General features: G+C 43.2%; 1 protein-coding gene across 6 annotated transcripts in view; it reads right to left on the reverse strand.

Annotated features, from left to right (window-relative positions):
* wscd2 (WSC domain containing 2) overlaps positions 1 to 23979 on the reverse strand; it is a 543379-nt gene that overhangs the window by 67787 nt on the left and 451613 nt on the right. For all 6 annotated transcript variants that reach the window (XM_048555729.2, XM_048555734.2, XM_048555732.2 and 3 more), the window contains 2 exons: positions 19385 to 19559; positions 13608 to 13772 (listed from right to left, as the gene is read on the reverse strand). In XM_048555729.2, coding sequence (XP_048411686.2) covers positions 13608 to 13772; positions 19385 to 19559 — 340 coding nt within the window. The remainder of the gene's footprint in view (positions 1 to 13607; positions 13773 to 19384; positions 19560 to 23979) is intronic.

Here is a 23979-nt window from a genome sequence, read left to right on the forward strand (position 1 = left end):
AACTCAGCCAGATTTGGATGTTGACGAAGAATGGTTGATTAGCCCAGTCTCATTTGAGACCCTAAGGAAGATATTATTGGATTACAAGATTTTGAACCTTGGGTAAGGACACCAACTCAAGCTCAAAATTGAAGTCTCTACATTCCTGTACAGTAACGGGAACAGCAACAAGACTTCAATGTTGCTCAGATTGGATGACAGATAGCTAAATGGTAATGGGTAGGATCTTGGAAGACCAATAGTCAGCTCTCCAGGACTGAAGGAGCAGAGGCTTTACATTCTGGAATGGGGTTGAAGAGGGAGGTCAAGAGTGGTATTTGTAGTTAGATGCATGTTGCCACCACTTCTTTCCTTGAACGGGTCCAAGGGCCTATTTGGATTAAAAGTGGAGAGGATCAACCACTAGTTAGTCTTAACAAGAAGAACATACAAAAATGAGCAATAGGCTCAGGGCCTCAAGCATGCTACACCATCCAATATGATAGCAGCTGATCTGTCTGAATAATTCCCATGCTCATCTTTTCTCAATAGCATTTCAACCCTTTATTTCATGAGAATCTATTCTGCTATCCACCATTACCTTGAAAATATAGAAAGACTTTGTTTTCCTGCTTTATCATGAAGAGAATTGTAAATTCTAATGACCCCTTGTGAGAAATAAATTCTCATCTGTTTCAAATGGGTGATGCCTTAATTGTAAACAATGATCTTTAGTTGAGCTTCTCCTCTTCACATCCACCCTGTAAAGATACCTCAGGGTCTTGTACATCTCAATCAAATCACCTCTTACACTTCTGAACTCCAGTAGGTACAAACTTGGCCGAAATGACCTTTCCTTATAAGATAACCCACTGATGCCTGGTACTGGCTTAGTGAACATTCTCTGAACCTCTTTCAACACTTTTATACCCATCCTTAAATAAGGTGCCCATTATGGTACACAATATTGCAGATATGACCTTACCAACACCCCATATAACTGACGCATAACCGTGCATAATTCAATTTGCCTTGCAATAAGTTAACATTCTAGTAGCTTTCACAACTCCTTGTTGTACCTGCATACTAACATTGTGTAAGTCATGGACGAGCACACCCAGATCCCTCTGCATCTCAGAGCTATACCATCTCTCATCATTTAGATGATATATTTCTGTGTAATTCTTCCTGCCAAAATTGATAATTTCTCATTTCCCCACTGTATATGCATGGTCAGATCTTTGTATTACTCTCTTACACTATCTACATTGCTAACCTTCTTATGTGTGCCTTCACAATTTACTTTGCTGCCCACCTTTGTGTTGTCAGCAAATTTATCAACCATGCCTTCAGTCCCTTCACCTGACTCATTCACATAAATTTATTACATCTTGCTAACCAAAAAATGATCAGGATACTGAGTACAATTCTGGTCACCCTTCTGCAGGAATTTTGTTATTAAACTTGAGAGGGTTCAAAAAAGATTGACAAGGACGTTGTCAGGGTTGGAAGCTTTTGAGTTACTGCAGGAGGCTGAAAAAGCTGTGTCTTTTCTCCTGGGAGTGTCGGAGTCTAAGGGGTGAGCGAATAGGGGTTTGTAAAATCATGAGGAGCATGGATAGGGTGCATGGCTGTGGTCTTTTTCCTAGGGTTGGCAAGTTCAAAATTGGAGGACATAGGTTTGAGGTTAGAGGGGAAAGATACAGAAAAGGACCTGAGAGGAGAGGTTTTTTATGCAGAGGGTGATGGGTGTGTGGAAGAAGCTGCCAAAGGAAATGGTGGAGGCTGGTACAATTAAATACATTTAAAAGGCATCTGGATAGGTATATGAATATGAAGGGTTTAGAGGGACATGGGGCAAATGCTGGCAAATGTGACCAGGTCAGTTTGGGATGCCTGATTGGTGTGGACAAGTTGGGCTGAAGGGTCTGTTTCTATGCTATACAATTCTATGCCTGTATACTTTCTCCCAGTTTCTTGTTAACTAGCAATTTTTTTTTTCATTCATGCTAATATTTTATCCCCAACACCACGAGCCTTCAATGTGGTATCTTGTCAAATACCCTCTAGAAATATAATTATAGGACATCCACTCGTTCTTCTTTACTCATAGCACCTCTTTTTTCCTTATCAAACTCCAACAAATTAGTTAAACTGATTCTGCTTGATTATCTTGAACTTCTCAAAGTATCATGCAATGACAACTTTAATAATAGCTTCCAATATCATCACACGCTCTGCTAACTAGTCTGGAGTATCTTCATTTCCATCTACCCCTTTTTGAATAAAGGAGTTATAGTTGCTAATTTTCCAATCTAAGCCAACCTTCTCCAAACCTATGGAGTTTTAGGAAACTAAAATCAAAGCATCAAGTATCCTTAAGTATCTCAGATGAAGTCCATCAGGATATAGGGATTTGTTAGCCCTCAGCTCTATTTGCTCAATTCTATTACCTTGGTGCTGACAGTTTTCTTGAGTTCCTCCATCCCTTCCAGTTCCTGATTTAGAGCTACTTCTGGGATGTTATTTGTATCCTTTATTGTGAAATGTAATGTATTATTAATATAAAATATGTGTTCAATTCAGACTCACTTTCTGTAAGAACAATGTTCATTTCTTCCCTCTGTGCTTTTTAATATATCTATCAAAACTCTTACTTTTCGCATTCAAACTTCAAGTCAATTTTCTCTCAAACTCTCATTTGTCCCTCCTTATTAATCTTTTAGCCTTTTTAATATTCTTCCCAATCTTCTGACTTGCCACTCATCTTTGTACACTTGTAGGATTTTTCTTTAGGTTTGATATTATTTTTAATTTTTTTAGCTAACCGTTGACAGTGGGTGCTCTCCTTGGAACTTCGCTTCTCATTGGAAAGAATCCTGTGTATTCTGAAATATCCCCACAATTACCTGGCATTGCATCTCTATTGACCTGTTCCTTAACCTAATTTGCCAGTTCACTTCAGCTACGTCTATTTCAATTCCCTCATAATTGCTCTCATTTAATTTTAAAATACTAGTTTTGGACCCACTCCTCTCTCCCTCAAACTGAATTAATAAATCAGCTGTTATATACAGGTGCCTTCCCTATGAAGTCTTCAATTAGACCTTTCTGATTGCACACTACCAGGTCTACTACAGCCCATTCTCTGGTCAACCCTAGAACATGCAGCACCAAGACATGATCCCAAAAACATGCTATAAACTCCTCATTTAGGATACATTTGTCCTTCTAACGTTTCTAATTCACATATACATTATAACCTCCATGATACTTGCCATGCCTTTCTGATAGGCTCCCCAGCTTTTTATACTTGATATTCCATCCTTTTGTGTGATCACTACGAGGAATTCTGAGCACTACTCTTGTCTGTATCATCTCACATATCCTCCAAATTGATTCAACATCCTGCTCTACTAAACTTAGGACCTCCTAGCCAGCTACCGTCTTCTCCTAGCTTCCCATTATCCCTTACTGCCATGTACCTTTGAATGCTCAGGCCCCAATCTGTGTCACAGGACCTGTCAAAAAACAATATTGAAACTGACTGCTGTGAAAAGGGATATGGTCTGCCTTCTCTTGACTATTCTAGATGATGGGGGATCTGTCAGTTTTAAAGTACAACTCACATTTCTGAAGGACCACTGATTGGTATCTTGTGACAAGAATGCAGGGCTCTTTCTCATTGTTAAAAAGGAGCATGTTTACAAACTCCGTGTAATTGTTACTCCTCAGAAAACCTGACCAATCGTTACTAACGTGATGAGCAGACTTTTAGATACAGATCTGCACTCTACTGGAATCCTGTGATGTTCAGCCTTAGCCCCACTCAAGCCTGAATGGCCACATGAGATTGAATGGAACTTAATGTTGTCTCCACCATCGACCCTTTCAGAACCAGTGCCTTATGAAACAGAGCCTCTCGACACTTTTCAAACACAGTTTCCAACCACCATTGTGAGGGCTGAGCTCCTTTACAGGTTACCCCTGTGGAGTTGCAGATGTCTGCAATCACATCCAAACAGTTGCCCCACTCCCAACTACTGATCAGAGCATTGTAGTCAGCATCTGGTCATCAGCCTTTATTCACTGTTTAAATGAATTTAACAAGCTGTTCTTCCCCAGTCCAAACCAACAGAAACAGCTTCGGAAATTGACACAATCCTCTGCAAAGTTTCCTTTAAAAAGAGTGCAAGTTGAATGTGTGAAAAATGTCAGAAAAGTTCTGGCTTTAATCTGCAGCACATTTGCACCAGCTCTGACACAACACTGATATGGCTGGGCTGGTAAATCATATCCCATACTCATATGCAGGAGAGATGGGTGCATCATCCTACTGGTGAAATTTGATTGCGTAAGGCCTAAAATTAAAAGCTAGCTCAATGGCAACCCCTGTCAACTTTTGTGAAAATGTAATGTGATGACGTATGTGCTTTGGGTAAGGGCTAAGCCAACCTCACTGCAATTAGCTTTTTATTTACCCCTTGCTTCTTAGCTGTTCTCTCCTATGGCTGCATCGCCTCATGGGTGTTACATGAAACCTAATGGTGACATAATCAGGAAACCATTCTGCTCTCCTGCAGAGTACACTCCAATTCACAAAAAGTAGGAACAAAGCACTGCAGATGCTGGAATCTGTGCTGATAATAATTGATGGAGATCACGGCAGGTCAGTCGGTATCCATGGAGAGAGAGCAAGCCAACGGTTGCTCTCTGACTCACTGGGATCTCCAGCATTTGTTGTTTTCAGTACACTCCACAGTTCACTTTGACCTAAAATGGGACATCACACAAAACAGATGCTTTTTCCCAAAGCACATATTCTCAAGGTCCAGCCCTTCCACAAGGAAGGAGGAAGTGTTAGGTATCCTAAAAGATATCAAGGTGGACAAGTCCCCTGGTCCGGATGGGATCTATCCCAGGTTTCTGAGGGAAGTGAGAGACGAAATAGCCGGGGCCTTAACAGATGTCTTTGCAGCATCCTTAGACATAGGTGAGGTCCCGGAGGACTGGAGACTTGCTAATGTTGTCCCCTTGTTTAAGAAGGGCAGCAAGGATAATCCAGGTAATTATTGACCGGTGAGCCTGACGTCAGTGGTAGGGAAGCTACTGGAGAAGATACTGAGGGATAGGATCTATTCCCATTTGGAAGAAAATGGGCTTATCAGTGATAGGCAACATGCTTTTGTGCAGGGAAGGTCATGTCTTACCAACTTAATAGAATTCTTTGAGGATGTGACAAAGTTGATTGATGAGGGAAAGGCGGGAGATGTCATATACATGGGCTTCAGTAAGGCGTTTGATAAGGTTCCCCATGGCAGGCTGATGGAGAAAGTGAAGTCACATGGGGTCCAGGGTCTGCTAGCTAGATGGATAAAAAACTGGCTAGGCAACAGGAGACAGAGGGTAGTTGTAGAAGGGAGTTTTTCAAATTGGAGACCTGTAACCAGTGATGTTACACAGGGATCTGTGCTGGGATCACTGTTGTTTGTGATATATGTAAATGATCTGGAGGAAGGTGTAGGTGGTCTGATCAGCAAGTTTGCAGATGACACTAAGACTGGTGGAGTAGCTGATAGTGAAGGGGACTGTCAGAGATTACAACAGACTATAGATAGATTGGAGAGTTGGGCAGATAAATGGCAGATGGAGTTCAATCCGGGCAAATGCGAGGTGATGCATTTTGGAAGATCTAATTCAAGGGCGAACTATACAGTAAATGGAAAAGTCCTAGGGAAAATTGATGAACAGGGAGATCTGGGTGTTCAGGTCCATTGTTCCCTGAAGGTGACAACGCAGGTCAATAGGGTGGTCAAGAAGGCATATGGCATGCTTTCCTTCATTGGACGGGGCATTGAGTACAAGAGTTGGTAGGTCATGTTGCAGTTGTATAGGACTTTGGTTCGGCCACATTTGGAGTACTGCGTACAGTTCTGTTCACCACATTACCAAAAGGACGTGGATGCTTTGGAGAGAGTGCAGAGGAGGTTCACCAGGATGTTGCCTGGTATGGAGGGTGCTAGCTATGAAGAGAGGTTGAATAGATTAGGATTATTTTCATTAGAAAGACGGAGATTGAGGGGGGACCTGATTGAGGTCTACAGAATCATGAGGGGTATAGACAGGGTGGATAGCAAGAAGCTTTTTCCCAGAGTGGGGGACTCAATTACTAGGGGTCGTGAGTTCAAAGTGAGAAGAGGAAAGTTTAAGGGAGATATGCATGGAAAGTTCTTTACACAGAAGGTAGTGGGTGCCTGGGATGTGTTGCCAGCGGAGGTGGTAGACGCAGACAAGTTAGTGTCTTTTAAGATATATTTGGACAGATACATGGATGGGCAGGGAGCAAATGGACACAGATCGTTAGAAAACAGATGACAGGTTAGACAGAGGATCTTGATCGGCGCAGGCTTGGAGGGCCGAAGGGCCTGTTCCTGTGCTGTAGGTTTCTTTGTTCTTTGTTCTTCCACCAAAGATGTAACATTCAGAAATATTTCTGAACGCTGATGCAAATAAGGCCACCGAAGCTGTCTGGAAGTTAGGTTGGCAATTTTGTCTTCAGTTCTCAGAATGTGTCTATAAAAGATTTCCACAATCTTCCTCTTAGACAAACACTGTCTCTTCCTACTCACTCTTTTACTATGTCAGAAGATATTCACATAACAGAGAAGTCAGAAACACAGGCTGCCAAGCCTCGGGGATTGTGAAACTAGTCCTGTTATCTAATTGATCTGGTTAGTTGAATTCATTCTTTGCAGTTCAGGAGAGGGAACTCAGTGGTTTTCCTACCGTAAGTCCAGACTGTTTCCATTGTTTTATTAAAACCTAACTCATTCAAAGTTGAGAACAGCAACACTGTTCCTCTTAGTTGAAGATGTTCTTCAGTCTATTCCAGCTCTTTGAAAGAGCAAATTAATTAGCTCCACTGTTGTGTTCTCCCCACATACCCCTGCAAATATTCTCTCCTTCAAGTGTTCATCTAATTCACATCCGAATGTTTCTATTAACTAGGATCTGCCACTCTGTCAGGTAGTGACTTTCAGACCATAACAATCACTGAGCAAAACACAATCTCATTCTTCCTCCAGTCTGCTTTCACAGTCAATTATCTTACATCTGTATTCTCTGGTTGCCAATGGAAACACATCCTTCTTATTTACCCCATCAAAACTCATTTTTAAAGCATCTATAAAATATCCCCTTAACCTCTTTAGTCAAAGGAGAGCCATTCAGCTTCCACTGACAACGAGCTGAACACCAACATCCAGGGCAGCCTGTTGGTTCAGTGGTTAACACTGCTGTCTTACGGTGCCAGGCACCCTGGCACACTTCCAGCCTCAGGCAACTGTCTGTGTAGAGTTTGCACATTCGCTCTGTGCCTGTGTGGGTTTGCTCCAGTTTCCTCCCAAAGATGTGTACGTTAGGTGGACTGGCCATGCTAAATTGCCCATCGTGTCTAGGGTGGGAAATGCAGAGGTAGGGCTGGGATGTTCTTAGGAGGGTCACATGTGGACTCAATGGGCTGAATAGCCTGCATCCGCACCATTGGGATTCTATGATCTGAGATCATTGCGTCCACTTGATGTCATGTCTGAGCATATTCTCTCTGGATTTTAAAGTTCTCTCACTCAGAAGTTATTTACAGTGACTTTTTAAAGCATCTTGTAGTTTGGCCATGAGATTCTTAATTAACATTGAGTGAAATTGTTCAACTGGAGAAACGTCATGCATGGATATAGAAAAGCAATACCTCATGTTGAAGTAATATTCTGTCCTTAAAACACATCACTAAATTATCCTCTTCCCTCTCTTCAGCAAGATCTGAAAACACCTTTCCAATTTTATAACATCAACAACTTGCATTTATACACAGTCTTGAACATTTGTCCCAAGGAGTTCTTGGGAACATTGTTAAACACAATTTGACAGTGAATCACATAAGGAGGTATTCGGGTAATAACTTGGTCAATGAGATAGATTTTAAGGAGTGTCTTTAAGTGGATAAAGAGGAGTTTAGGGAAGGAATTACAGAGTCACAGAGGAATACAGCATAGAAACAGGCGCTTTGGCCCAACTTGTCCTCATTCCATCTATGCACCATCTTCTGCGTGAAAAAGTTGTCCCTCAGGTCCATTTTAAATCTTTCCCCTCTCCCCTCAAACCTATGCCCTCTAGTTTTGGGCTCCCTTTGCCTGAGGAAAAGACCTTGGCCATTCACCTTATCTAGGCCCCTCATGATACTATAAACCTCTATGAGGTCACCCTCAGCCTCATACACTCCAGCGGGAAAAGTCCCAGCCTATCCATCCTCTCTTTAAAACTTAAACCCTCCAGTTTCAGTGACATCATTGAGAATCTTCTTTTCACCTTTTCCAGTTTAATAACATCCCATAGCAGGGTGACCAGAATTGTACACAGTACTTCAGATATGGTCTTACCAATGTCACGTACTCAAATTAACTTCTTTCCTTGATTTACTGATGATGCATTTGCCTATGATCTGATCTGCGCACTTTTCAGTGACAGTGGTGAACTGGTGATCTCTGAAGTTTTCATTGTAAAGGAACATTTACTTTATCTTTGGTCACATCTCAGGATTCACATCACAAGCGCAACCCTAATTCAAACACAGCTTTATTTTTTAAAAAAATCTCCCATAGGATCAAGAAAATACATAAATCCATTCATTGACAAATCAGTGGAAAAGCTGATATTTGGTACTAATCATCAACCCTGCTTATTTATTAATGTCATTGCTCCTTTGTCAGAAGGATATGAGATCAAGTCTCATTTATTCAGAGAACTGAGTTTAAAATCAAGCTGCCAGTCCAGTCCCTGCACTTAAGAAATGCAACAGAGTTGGAATTGCCACCTTTTCATAGAATCCCTACAGTGTAGAAAGAGGCCATTCAGCCCAATATATCTGCACCAACCCTCCAAAGAGCATCCCACCCAGGTCCAGCCACCCACCCTATCCCCCATAACACCGCCCTTAGCATGGCCTATCCATCTTAGCTGCATATCTTTGCACCATGGAAGGAAACTAATGGAAGCACGGGGAGAACGCGCAAACTCCACATAGACCCATCACCTGAGGCTGGAATTGAACCTGGGTCCCTGCGCTGTGAGGCAGCAGTGCTAGCCCCAAAATGAGGCTGGATACTGAGGCCCTGTCCAGCCTCACAGATGGAGTAAAAGACTCAATGGTATTATTTAGATTGATGCAGTAGGGGGAATCCAGTTTTCTCTTAAGCCACACCATGAGTGACAGTTTATCTGCTCACTGTCATGGTGCTGATTGTGGGATCTAACGGTGCACAAACTGACTGCATTACAAAATTGGCCAAGCTTCATCGGACACTTGTTTGCCTGCATTAAACACCAAAGACTAGACAGACGTTGAAGAAGATGCTAAAGAAGAGCTGTAATACAGTGTTTAAGAACAGCAGTGTTCACCCTGGTTTTGTCTAGCAAGATCTGTCAGACATGCCTGAGACCTAATGGAATAAGCTTGTCTCTTTATTTTTTATTCATTCATGGGATGAAGTTGGCATTGGCTCGGGCAGCATTTATTACCAAGACTAATTGCCCCAGAGGAGCAGTTAAAAGTCAACCACATTATTAAAGGTTTGGAGCCACATGTGGATCCTAAAGGGATATCAATCAACCAGATGGAATTTTCCCAGAGGATTCATGGTCACCATAAAGTCATACACCACAGAAACAAACTCTTTGGTCTAACTTGTTCATGCCGGCCAGGTTTCCCAATCAAAGCAAGCCCTATTTGCTTGTGTTTGGCCCATATCCTTCCCTATTGATGTACTTGTTCAAATATCTTTTAGATGTTGTAACCATACCTGCATCTACCACCTGCTTTGGCTGTTCATTCCACTTAAGCACCGCCCACTGCATGAAAAAGTTGCTCTTCAGGTCCCTTTTAAATCTTTCCCCTCTCACCTTAAACCTATGCCCTACAGTTCTGAACTCCTCCATGCTGGGGAAAAGATCTTTGCTGTTCACCTTATTTATGCCTCTCATGATTTGATCAACCTCTGAAAGGTCACTCCTCAACCTCCCACGCTCCAGTGAAAAAAATCCCAGACTATCCAGTTTTCCTTATAATTCAAACCCTCCAGTCCCAGTAACATCCTTGTAAATCTTTTCTGTGCCCTTTCCAATTTAAGAACATCTTTCCTGTAGCAGGGCAACCAGAACTGCATGCGGTATTCCAAAAGTGACCTCACTAATGTCCTGTACAGCTGCAACTTGACATCAAAACTCTGATACACAATGCCCTGACCAATGCAAACGTGTGATAATTTGACTCTTAATTCCAGAATTTTACTGAATTTAATTTCTACCATCTGCCATGGCAGGATTAGAACCTGGATCCCCATAATGTTCCATGGGTCTCTGGGTTAATAATCTAGCCAACAGTTTTTATTGATTGTCTAGCTCATAGTCTAGATTAAGAGTCCAGATAATACCACGAGACCATTGGTTCTCTGTTTGTATATTGATTCCGGGATAATTGGGTGCTCACTTGTGTGGGGTGGACGTGGTCCAGAGATATACCTTTCTGATCAAAATGTTACTTCAAAGACAATGAATATTTTCTCCCTGTTATGTATTTGTATCAATATTTGCAATGAAACTGTGAAAAGACATATCTGTGACAGCTGGGAATTAAGCCCAGGCCTCCAGGTCCAGAGGTACGGACAATGCCACGGCACCACGAGATTCTCCCACCCCTCCTCAACACAGACCAAGTCAATTGCTCACTCAATCATTCCTTCAATATCATAAAACCACCAGCGTGTTCCCAATCTCATTTGGTCTTCAGCATCCCTATTGAATTTTACTGGACAATAATGGGATGGCACTGCGAGTGTCAAGCCCCGAACTGTGACAGGAGCCCTGTAGAATTTCAGTCGTACAGCACAAGAGGAGGCCATTCAGCCCACAGTGCCTGATCCAGTTCTTTGAAACGGCTACTCTTTAAAGGCAGCGCAGTGGCTTACAGTGCCAGGGACCCAGGCTCCATCCTACCATTGGGTGACTGTCCGTGTGGTTTGCACATTCTCTCCGTGTCTGTATGGGTTTCCTCCGGATGCTCTGGTTTCCTCCCACAGTCCAGAGATGAGCAAGTTTGGTGGAAATTTAGGGTGGGATGCTCTTCGGAGGGTCGGAGTGGACTCGATGAGTCAAAAGGCCTGCTTCCACACGGTAGGGATTCGGATTTCTCTACTTGTCCCTGCAGGTTTGCAGCTACGGGTTCAGAAGCCTGCCAGGCAAACTGTGAATGTGTTTCCTGTTTCGCACAAGCTAATTTTACACTACAATAAAACTGGCAGTGCCATGGAGCAAAGCAAAATGCACGGAAAGCTAACGTGGGAATTAGCTGAAACCAAGCCACTGAGTAACAAACAGTAGCGAGCATTCTGAGAGATACTAACACTTCAAAGTGCGAATGGAAGTTTACAGTGTGGTTCAAGTGACATGTCGGGCAAATAATGTTTTGTTCAAATAAAGAGTCAGACTGATGTTGATTTTCATTTTATTGCAACATATTTGGCGACAAAGGACACGAGGGAATTCCAAATTGATTGCAAATACAGTTTCCTGTTCAGATCAAAGTGTCCTTGAGCAAACAGCATTTTCACCAAGTTGGGCATGGTAAAGCAAGTCTCTTTATAACAGTAGGTTAGCTTCTATTGGTCTCTGAGGTACACTTTGCTCTTCTGTAAGGGCTAAGGAATGGAGAACTGTTGCTGAAATTTTCACAGTCATTTTGCTGTAACTCTGTTGCACTGAGTTGCAGGTGAAGTGGAACCTTGCACTTATGTTCACTCGAAGGCACCTTCAGAACGCCTGAGTGCATTGTGATTTGATTCTGTACTGCTGTATTGAATTCTGTCAGTGGCTAACTGTATTAACATCTCTGGCAAGAGCCCTTTTCTGCTTTATTGCCAAACATTGGAAAGGAACAAAATGGACCTTGCCCAATTTAATTAGGTAATGATAATCCGAATGTGTGAAGGGCTGAAAAAGGCAAACCCTGGGCCAAGAGAGCAGGTGATGTAGGACAGAGCAGCGAATTCGAACACTGAGCTTATTTTGGTCCAAGAATGATAACACGAATACTTAGGAAAGAAGATGCTACTTCTCTGGTTCCTGGCGGGGCTGCTGAATGCAATAACTCTGTACTGTGCGAGCCCGGCTGATTGCAAACACATGAAACTAGCGCCAACTGTCATTAGAACAGCCTCATTGCAACAGTACAGTCAGTGAATACACAACAGTAACTTGCATTTGTATAGCAAGTCTAATGTTGTTTAAAATCTTCACATGATTCACACAAATCACCCAACAACTCGCCCACAAGTCAAGGTACAAGAATAGCTGATAAAAACCTGGGTTTCCTTCTTCCACTGGATAGGGCATTGCTAGCATTATTGCCCATTTCTAATTATCCTGGAGAAGACAGAGGTGGGGCACATTGAACCTCTGCAGTCCATACATGGGTACACTCACTGTCCTTGTCCTGCAGCAGTTCGGTACAACTGAGCTCCCATTGCTGCAAAAAATCCTGGGAAGCAAGAAGTCAACCACCTTGCTGCAGATTGGGAGCCACGTGGAATCCGAACTAGGTAAGCAGGGCAAATTCCCTTCCCTGGAGCTTCTAACTGAGCCAGACGGATTTTCGCAAAGATCCAGTAGGTTCATGACCATTATTAATATGCAATGAGAAATTTATTCTGTGACTGGACAATATAACCTCTAAATGTCGAGTCGTTAGTCACTCCCAGAGACCCTTCAAACTTTTACAAGGTTGGGTCCAACACACATCACTGACCATTACTTTGTTTTTTCTTATTTCAAGAAGGCAGGCTGCATCTCACATCGACATTTGAATTTACAGGTGAACAGAGAACAGTGCATGCCCTTTGGCCCATGATGTTGTGCTGACCTATTATCCTATTCTCAGATCAGACCTGTGTCTAAACTTGCTCGCTCAGTACAATGGGGTGAGCCAAATATTCGAGTACTGATCTCTCTGTGACTCGCCGAACATGGGTGGTCACTTGTCATAACCAGATCGACCTTGAGGCCCTTACCATCTGCTTGGGTACTGCAACAGTCTGAAATGGTCACACTTCACCAGTGGAGCCATTGAAAGGAAGTCAGTTCACTCAGTTAGCTGACTTGGTTGGCTGGTTCATGATGCCAACAGTGTGGGTTCAATTCCTGTACTAGCTGAGGCCACCATGAAGTCCCCATCTTCTCAACCTCGCTCCTCACCTGAGCTACAGTGACCCTCAATTTAAACTCACCTCCAGTGGGCTCTTTCTAATGACTTAGTGGAATTATGGTGATTTTACCATTTCTAGTCAAGATTTAAAAGGGTTGAAGGGTGGCTATCTTAATTTTAAGTGCTCTCCCTTTTACTTACCTTCCACTGCAGTCAGTCAACAGAGATCATGAAAATCCATTGTGTCAACTTCCAAGTTACTGATACAAGACGTGTCCACAAGGCAATTTTAGACCTTTAAAACGTTTGAGCACACAATGTCCATTTCCACCTCAGAAAAGGTGTCCCTCAGGCTATTTGCCTTTACTGGGGATCCTACCTTTGTTGTAGAGTGAGCCGTCAAAGTAGTAGCTGCCGGTGTAATAGCCCGTGGTGAGCTCCATGAGGTGACGGCCCCATGTGTTCCCTGCTCCTGGAAAACTGGCCAAAGCCACCAGGCGTTTGGAGCGGGCAGGCAGGAAACGTCTGTCCATGCAGCGGTTATCTGGAAAGAACGATTCCACATTAATAGTGTGTGCCATCTGTAACATGTCACCAAGATCCTCAACAACACCTGTCAAACCTGGGACCTCTGCCACCTGTAGGGAAAAGGGCAGCCATTGCGTGGGAACATTATGACCCTGCCAGCCCCAATCCCCACCAGCCGCACGCTATCCTGTGGAAATGTATTGTCGCTTCCTTCATTGCCCCTGAATCAAGTCACGGAATAAAGTCATGACAGCTCCCGGACATCAACGCCACCATCCTGCACTGTCCTCATTTTCCTCATGCCTCCAATACTCAACAGGTTTGCTGTGGTAGACAGTTCTGAGGGTTTGCAGCCTCTGGAGTGAAGATGCTTTTTCTCATCTTGGTCCTGAACGCCTGACTCCATACTCTGAGACTGTGACCCTACGTTCTAGACTCGTAATATCAATCCTCTCAAGCCCTCTTAAAGATACTACAGGTTTCAGCAAAGTCTCTTTATTCTTCTGAACCCAAAAGCTGCACCAGTTCAGTCTGCTCTCCTTCAATGATGCTGGAGAGCTTACTGCCATCTCCAATTTTCCCTGTGTCAATTTAAACATGATCTTTTACTGATCTTTTAAACCCCACTCAATCTGCCAGTTTACTCCTCTTTTTGACAACGCTATAAACCTCTTCCTTTTATCTAATACCAATTTTAAATTCTTTCAATATCCACAGTTGAACCTTACCCGTTTTACAGTTCTTTAAACAAATGCTACCATTTACAAATTTATTACAAAATCAGATATTAATTCTTTAAATTTTTGATCGCTACTTACTGCCATATCTTTCTGTTTCCCAATCAATCATCTTGCACCTCATACCCACATGGTTTAGTTTTGTTCAGATTTAAGTCCCAAATTTCCTATGTTCCCAAATCAAATTCCTGCAGGGCCAGGGAGAGACGAGTCCTGGTGTTTGTCCTGATTCGAGCTCCTTATTGTTTTCCAATGCACCAGTGCCAAGCCCTCTGCCAGCAGAACCCCAATGTTTAACTCTCCTCTTCACTTATTTCAGGTTCCTAGGATGGTAAGCCATCATCATAATGGGTTAAACTGTTTTATAGGTAGGTTTAGCAAAACATGTTGGTTTTTGGACTCTAAATGTCTCTCTATGAAAGGCCAGCTTTCAATATCATACATTTTATATCTATGGAAGAAAAAACAAAGTTGCTGGAAAAGCTCAGCAGGTCTGGCAGCATCTGTGGAGGAGAAAACAGACTTAAAGTTTCAGGTCCGGTGACCCTTCCTCAGAACGGTTTTTATTTTATAACTATGGCTTTGTCAGGTTAAGACACACAACTTGTTCAATCACATTGTGCAACCAGTTAAATAGAATGGCTTTCAAATGAAAGGCTAATCATTGAAACTGGCCCACTGATTCTTTCTCACTGTTATCAGATTTTGAAACTGACTTCTTTAATGTTAAAGCTGATCTCTCTCTAGCCCTTCTTGGCAGCTGTAACACTGTATCCTGCACTCTGATCGGTTACCCTGTTGCACTTGTGTAGTATGATTTGCCTGTAATGCACATAAAATAATGCTTTTCACTGTGCCTTGGTACACATAGCAGTAATAAATTAAATCAAATCAATATCTGGACAGCAACAACAATGATCCCATGGTATTATCACTGGACTGTTAATCCAGAGACCCACACAATATTCTGAGGACCTGGATTCAAATGCCAACATGAATTCAAATTCCATAAAAATCTGGAATTAAGAGTCTAATGATGATCACAATTATCGGGGAAAAGCTCATTCCCAAAGCCCTTTAGGGAAGGAAACTGCTATTCTTACTTGGCTTACATGTGACTTCAGAACCACAGTAATGTGATTGACTCTTGGGCAATAAATGCTGGCCTAGCCAGTGATGCCTTCATCCCATAAACAAATTTTTTATAAGAGCAAGTTATCAAGAGTGTGACAGGATACTCACCATGTGCCTGGATGGGTGCAGCTCTGACAACACTTAAGAAGCTCGACACCATCCAAGACAAAGCAGCCCATTTGATTTGTACCTCATCTCCCTTCAATATTCACTCCCTTCACCAAGAATACACAGTAGCAGCACTGTGCACCATCCACAAGATACACTGTAGGAAATTCATACCTTCTAAGCCCACACCACTTTCATCTAGAAGGACCAGGGCAGCAAAAACATGGGAACATTACCACGTGAGAGTTCCCCTCCAAGCCACTCACCGTTCTGACCTGGAAATATATTGTTCCTCACTGTTGTTGGGTCAAAATCCTGGAATTCCCTCTCTAATGGCATTATGGGTCAACCACTAGTTCAAGAATCACCACCACCTTTTCAAGGGCAACTAGTGATGGGTCATAAATGCTGGCCCAGCCAACAAATTCACATGAGTGAATAAATTAAGAAAAGTTTAGGGATCTGAATGTCCTTGTGCGTGAATCATAAAAGTTTAATTTGCAAACACAACCTGTCTTGGAAACGTATCACCAGTCCTTCACTGTTGCTGGATCAAAATCCTCAATCTCTCCCTTCCTCACAACATTGTGGGTATCCCTGTACAGCGGACTACTGCAGTTCCACAAGACAGCTCCCCCAGGGTCATTAGGACTGGACAACAAATGCTGAGCAGCAACACCTACATCCCATGAAAAAGAAATTCAAAAAAGTAAATAGGGTCACATAATTGTGGGATAGTCTGGGTCAAATTTCCTGGAAATCCTACAACCTCTCTCCCTCTTCACTTTCAGCCAGAAAATAAAACATTAATTTATATCCCCTCCACCTCACTTAATTATTCTTTCATCTCTTTTCCTCTGTTCTACTCCCCTCGTTCATGCTCTGTGACTAGGATCTCACCCAAGTGCCAATTTGTTAACATTAACAGGGTATTCAATCACGGAGAGGCACATTCCAACGCACCCAACACTGATGCGCCCTGCACCACTGATCACTGTACAATGATGAGGGATAGGGAGCCCAACCAATGGTTAGATCAGCCTCATACTGAGGCTAACTACACAATCCTGAGATTGCAGAGAACAGCTAACTGTATGCACATTTGGGGTTGTAATCAGTCCCAGTAACATACAAAGAGCAAAGGACCAACCTTGCACAGTTGCTGTGGCCTCAGAAACCAATGAGCGAATAATTAATTCACTGCATCAGCACTAGTCTTTACCTTGAGCAAGGGTTCTTCTGGTTACCAAGTGACATTGTCAATGCATCTGTAAAGGTTCCCAGTCTTCACTGGAGAACATTGTCAATGCCATTATACCCAATCATGGAAGGATAGAATCCTTACAATGTGGAGGCAGGCCATTCAGCCCATCAAGTCCACCACCAATCCTCCATACAGCATCCCACCCAGACCCACCACCCTGTAACCCTGCTTTCCCCATGGCTAGCCCACCTAGCCTGCACATCCCTGGACATTATGGGCAATTTAGCATGGCCAAGTCACCCAACCCGCACAGTTTTAGACCATGGGAGGAAACCAGAGCACCCGGAGAAAGTCCACGCAGACACAGGGAGAATGTACAAACTCTACACAGATGGTTGCATGGAATCGGACCGGAGTCCCTGGTGTTGAGAGGCTGCAGTGTTAACCACTGAGCCACGAGCCACTATAGTCACTGAAAGAACCCTCACCTCTAACCCTTCACATCAGTTTTACACCTGGACTGGAACTGAACAGAGCCTGTCGGAGTCGGCTCAGTGATGGGTGACCCATGGAGGTGTTGGTTGGAGGTGGGAGTGGGGGCGTTGGGCATTCCATTCCCACCAGAATGACTGGTAAGCTTCTGGTTGGCATTTGATTTGGTTGGGCAGAACAGAACAGAAGTGAACTGGCTTCCTGAAGCCGGTGGGAGAGTCTTGGCTTGGGGACATTATATTTATCACCTCGGTAGAAACAACTGAGAGCACAGCAGCTGTTTGCTGTGAAAAAGGGGGTGTATCCTGCTTCCTCCAAAGGGGTCAGCACAGTGGTTCAGTGATCAGCACCACTGCCTCACGGCACCAGGTTCAATTTCAGCCCTAGGCGACTATCTGTGTGGAGATAAAGACTGAAAGAAAGCTGTGAATGCTCTAAATCAGAAACAAAAACAAAAATTGCTGGAAAAGCTCAGCAGGTCTGGCAGCATCTGTAAAGAAAAAAAGAAAATCAGAGTTAACGTTTCACGTCTGGTGACCCTTCCTCAGAACTGTTCTGAGGAAGGGTCACCAGACCCGAAACACTATCAGTGGTTTTCCCTTCACAGATGCTGCCAGACCTGCTGAGCTTTTCCAGCAACTCCTGTTTTTATGTCTGTATGAAGTTTGCACAGTTTCCCTGTGTCTGCATGGGTTTTGTCTGGGTGCTCCAGTTTCCTCGCACAGTCCAAAGGTGTGAAAGTTTGGGTAGATTGGCCATGCTATATTGTCTGTAGTCTTGAGGGAAATGCAGGCTGGGAGGATTAGCTGTGGGACATGCCAGGTTGTTGGGATGGTGGGAGGGGTTGCTGGGTTTTGGGTGGGATGCTTTTTAAAGTACAGAATCAATGGGCCAAATGGCCTCTTTCCGCACTATCTGTATGATAGTTCTGAGCTCTGAAAGAATTGTCAGAATGGAAGCACGGCTCTGCACTTCTGAAGGTGCCCAGATCAGAAACTCCGGTCAGAAATGCAAAGCTCTGTCCTTTGGTTAAAGTCATTACCAGTCCTTAGACTGGCCACAAACTCATCTGACATTCCAGCTCAGGACTGAGGGAGAGCTGCACTGTTAGAGACACTGGATGGGCTGAGGGATGAGACCTGAAACTGAGGCTTTTTGATGCTGAACCAGATAAGATTTAAAAATCTGAAGACACCACTCAAAGAAGTACAGGGACAATCTCATTGTTAACAAAGTGTGGAGCTGGATGAACACACCCTGGGTCTAGGCCCGAAACGTCAGCTTTGGTGCTCCTGAGATGCTGCTGGGCCTGCTGTGTTCATCCAGCTCCACACTTTGTTATCTTGGATTCTCCAGCACCTGCAGTTCCCATTATCTCTGATACAATCTCATTGTTGTCCTGTAAGCCTCAATAGTTATCTCTCAACCCTCAATGCTTATCCTGCAAGGCTATGGGCCTCATGTAGGGCCTAGTACAGTAGTAGCGTACTTTTTGTGGCACGGACTAGATGGGTCCAAGGGCCTCCTCTGTGCTGTATGATTCTATATTTCTATACCACCATCACTAAAACAGATTATCCGCTGATTATCACTTAGCTGTTGTGGGAGCTTGCTGTGCTGAAACCAGATGCTGCATTTCTTACATTGCACATTACTATACTGCATGGGGTCACCACTATATTGTGAAATTGCTATATCAATGAAGGTCTTTTAATGCTTCTTCATATATGGCAGAGGGTGATGGGTGTCTGGAAATCACTGCCTGAGTTAGCAGTGGAGGCAGAGATTCTAATCTCTTTTAAAAGGTACCAGTATCTGACCTCACGTGCTATAAGCTGCAAAAAAGCTGGAGTTAGAAAGGGCATCTGGGTGTCTTCCGTTCATTTTCACGGCTACGTATTTTCAAGAAAAAGACAGTTTAGAAAGCAGCAAACACGATGTCGTGAAGGATACCTTGTACTTGCGTTTGATAAACGACAAAGTAATCGTCATTCCCACAGTTTTCATACTCCTCCCCAGGACATTTCTGCGCACACAGTTGTTCATCCTCTGGCTCGTGGAGTGTGAAGTGCATGGTGGGAAATCCACAGTGGCATGTCGCTCCTGCCAACACAGCCAGAGTGTACTCCTGTACAAAAGCAAAATCATCGGGGTGTTAGATTGAGAAGAAACTGTCATTAAAAATAAAATAAATCCTCACTTGAATTTTACAGCAGAGACTGGACCCTGACCCACCAGCCAGAAAGGCAGATAGCTTGTAATTCAGGCAACATTTAAACTCCTGTAGGAATTGTCATCTTTACAAGTGAATAATCATTTTCAATTTTGAACTTCAGTTGTCCCCTTCAAAGTAACAAGTTAATCTCCGAGTCAGAAATTTGGAGGTACAAGCCCTGCTCTGAAGAAATCCTGCACTTTCGCAGGGTGCTGTCTCTGTAAATCCTAGACAGGCCTCTTGCTCCACACCACGGATATAAAATGCCACTTGGAGTCAACATTTGTCCCTCGCCAACACTATATCTAGGTGATTCAGCGCATTGCTGCCTGTGGGCTCTTAGTGTGTGCAAACTGGCTGCTGCTCCTTACTGTGCATCAGTGATTACATCTCAAAGGTGATTTAATTTCCGCAAAGTGCTTTGGGAAATCCTGAGGTCATGTCAGATGCTATTTAATTGCAAGTTCCTACTTATCAATGAGTCATACGCAGTTCATCATTGACAAGAGTTTTATCCATAAACTTGCAGTTGGTACTAGCCTGGGATAAGCATGGTGACTGACACACTTATATTAGTGTGATGTCAAATGCTGCAAACAGTCCCACAATTACATCTCTGCAGGGCTTCCTCAGGGTAGTGTCCTCAGCCCAACCATCTTCAGCGGCTTCAGCAATGAGCTTCCCTCCATCATGAGGTCAGAAGTGGGGATATTTGCCTATGATTGTGCTACATTCAGTACCATTTACAACTCCTCAGATACAGAAGCAGACCATATTCAAATTTAATAAGATTTGGAAAATATCTAATCTTGGGCTGACAGGTGGCAAGGCTATGACCATCTCCAATAAGAGACAATCTAACCACTGCCCCTTGACACTCAATGGTGTTACCATCACTGGATCTTGCACTATCGACATCCTGGGGGTTATCATTGACCAGCAACTCTAATGGACTTGCCACATGAACACAGTGGACTGTCCATCATCTATAACGCCCAAGTCAGAAATACTTCCCACTTGCCTGAATGTGTACGGCTTCAAAAACACTCAAGAAGCTTGGTATCATCCAGGACCAAGCAGCCTGGTTGATTGGCACAACGTCCACTCCCTCCACCACCGAAGTTCAGTAGCTGCAGTGTGTACCATCTACAAGGTGCACGGCAGAAATTCACCAAAGATCCTCAGACAGAACCTTCCAAATGCCCAACTACTTCCATATAGAAGGACAAGGGCAGCAGATACATGGGAACACCATCCACCTGCAATTTCACCTCCAAGTCACCTGCTACCCTGAATTGGAAATATATCATCACTCTTTCACTGTGGCTGGGTCAAAATGCCAGAATTCTCTCCCAAAGCGTACTGTGGGTCTACCTACAGTTCATGGACCGCAGCGAATAAAGAAAGAAGCTCACCACCACCTTCTCAAGGGCATCTAGAAACGGGCATTAAATGCTGGGCCCAGCCACATCCCACAAATGAATAGAAGAAACTACAATGCTAAGACTATAGAAGAAAGGGGATGATAGCTGGCACAGAATGGTTGCTCTGTTTGCCAATATATTCACAGCGTGCCGTAAATTGACATTACAGGGAGATAACAAAGTAATAACCCAGTGAATGGCTTGGTAGATGAGAACGTTACTTTTCTTTAACAGGTTCCAATAGTGAATGTGCTGTAATCCATTAAATTCGGACAGGGTAAGCAGAGAGGTTATGAAGGGCAGAAAGTTGGGCAGGTCCCAGTGAATGCGGTTCTGTGTGGAGGTCATGATACTGCTGCAGAGCCCGTCCTATTTTGTCAAAATGTAGCTGAAAACAAGGGCCAATCTCTTACTCAGAGTCTGCAGGAGACTGGCAGGGTTCGCTGTCCAGTCTCCAGCCCATAGTCTTCCTCATCCTCATATGGTAGAGGGCCCCTTCCTTCCCCCACTGCTGTCAGTGAAAGCCCTTTATTAGCCACTCAATTGGGCTTTGAGCAGAAGGCATCTTCCTATAGAATCCCACAGCACAGAAAGAGGCCATTCAGTACATCAAACCTGTGCTAGCTTTTAGAAAGAGGCATTTAATTAGTTCCAGTGTCTTTGCTCTATCTTCGTAGCTCTGCAAATGTTTCTTTTCCATGGATGTACATGCAATTTCCTTCTGCTAAAGAGTATTGAATCATCTTGAAATGGCTTCTTGAGCTGTTCTAGCTCATAACTGAGTAATGCTGACTTACAATGAGAATCACTCCTCGGATTTTTACCTGAAATCTGTGCCCTGTGATTACCAAAGCTCTCACCAGTGGAAAACTGTTCTCCTTCCTTATTCTTACTGAAATCATTCACACTGCTATTAAATCTCCCTTTCACCCTACCATGTTCTCAACAGAACAATCTCAGTTTCTTTAGTCTCTCTGCATATAATTAAAGCTCTTCACCAGCTCACCGACATCCCCCGCCGCCCCCTGCCCCCCGCCTAAGTCCAGTAAATTTGCTTTGTATGGATGGCCCGATAAAACTTAATGGACAAGTGTCAACAGATTCTTGCTCCTGATGATTCAGAAACGATCACATTCTAGACACAAGGGTGAGAAATGAAGCAATTTTTCTATCTCGCAGGTAACGTTGGTGTGCTCATCCTTTCATATCTGTTCTTCAGTTCTTAATTGGTATCCTTGATATCCTACAGTCTGTCATCCAGCTGTTACACTTAGAAATGCCTCGTTTCAGTCCAATGAGCTCTGAATTTGTTGACTTTACAAGTCAGGAGTGAACTGAAGCATTTATTTCATAGCTTAAATGCTCCACTGAGCGGACTGCACCTTTCAATGCAAGATAGAATAGTAAAGAAAATTGTTTTTCTCATTTTAGAGGTAATTTGTGAAGGGGAGAAGAAAACCGATTCAGCATCATCAGCTGTTAGGTTAAAGCTTTTGTGCTCCTGAGATGCTGCTTGGCCTGCTGTGTTCATCCAGCCTCACATTTTATTATCTCAGCATCATCAGCTTCCTGCTTATATTGCGTTACACTGCATTGATATTAAACTGCATTTCTCATCAGTGGAAGTCTCACTGACCTTTGCACCAGAATCTGATCATCTCTCTGTGCCACGATTGACACCAGAAGGTAGCAGGTAAAGTTAACATAGTCCTGCTCCCTCATTAGAAAAAGAGATGACTAATGGAGGTTTGACTTGAGAAACCACAATACCTCAATCAAGAGAAGAGGTTGTTGAGAAGCCATGGTAACCTCAGCCAGTGTGTAAATTGAACCCATGCTGTTGGCGTCACACTTCATTGCAAGGTGGCTATCCAACCAACCGAGCTAACCAATTCCACAGAAGATTTGTTACAATCACAGTGAAACCGTGAATACATTCTTGGATTCTATCATGTCATTGCATGGGTGCCCAATAGAGGGAGCTGTCTGTGGAAGTTACTACATTCCTGGGCAAGTCTACAAAAAGCAGGCAGTCACCAGGAAAAAAAGGGGTCCAAGTCAGCCTCAATCAGGACTATCACGTAAAACTTGTGATACTAAGTTAGCCATCAGTTAAGAGCAAAGATCAAAGAAAATTACAGCACAGGAACAGGACCTTCGGCCCTCCAAGCCTGTGCCGATCCAGATTCGTTCCTTATTTATATTTTCATTACGAATCATTTTGCACTACTTCCTAAAGTCAAAAATATTATTTTCCCTTAGAGTTGCCAACTTTCCAGAAGCCTCCAACAGCTGAAGATCAATGCTAGGTGCAACAGTTTTTTTTAAGTCATTTTCTTTAAATGCCTCTCAAATATGTAAATATTAAATACAAGGAGAATAAAGACGGATTGGTGGGCAGTCAAGCATAATTAAATGGGCATTGGGTCTTTTTGCATTCTAATTGGCATTGGAAGGCATTGCATCAGAAGAATACATGTGTTGGCTAATTAATGGTTGAAATAAGGGAGGCAAATCTGAAATACCCAAGAGTAGATTTAATCATGTTTGGCAACATTACCAGCTGCATGTTACTGAAACAAAAGAAATTAAATGCTCTTCCAACTTCATCCAAAAGTGCATCAAGAACTTGTCTTGATGTGGTGCCTTTATCTCAGTGAAATAGCCAAAGATGCTTCATTGCTAAACAAATGTTAACACAGAGTTTCGTAAGGAGTAAGGTAAATGATTTCTTATGGGCCAGTGGATGTGGGTGTCTCTGGCTGGGCCAACATTTAATGCTAGTCTCTAATTGCCCACAGGGAAGTTAAGAGTCAACTACCCCATGTAAGCCAGACCAGGTAAGGATGGCAGATTGTCTTCCCTGAAAGATGCTGGTGAATCAAAGGATGTTTTACAACTTTAGGTAC

This window comes from Stegostoma tigrinum, chromosome 26 (assembly GCF_030684315.1).
Source record: "Stegostoma tigrinum isolate sSteTig4 chromosome 26, sSteTig4.hap1, whole genome shotgun sequence".
NCBI classification, from domain to species: domain Eukaryota; kingdom Metazoa; phylum Chordata; class Chondrichthyes; order Orectolobiformes; family Stegostomatidae; genus Stegostoma; species Stegostoma tigrinum.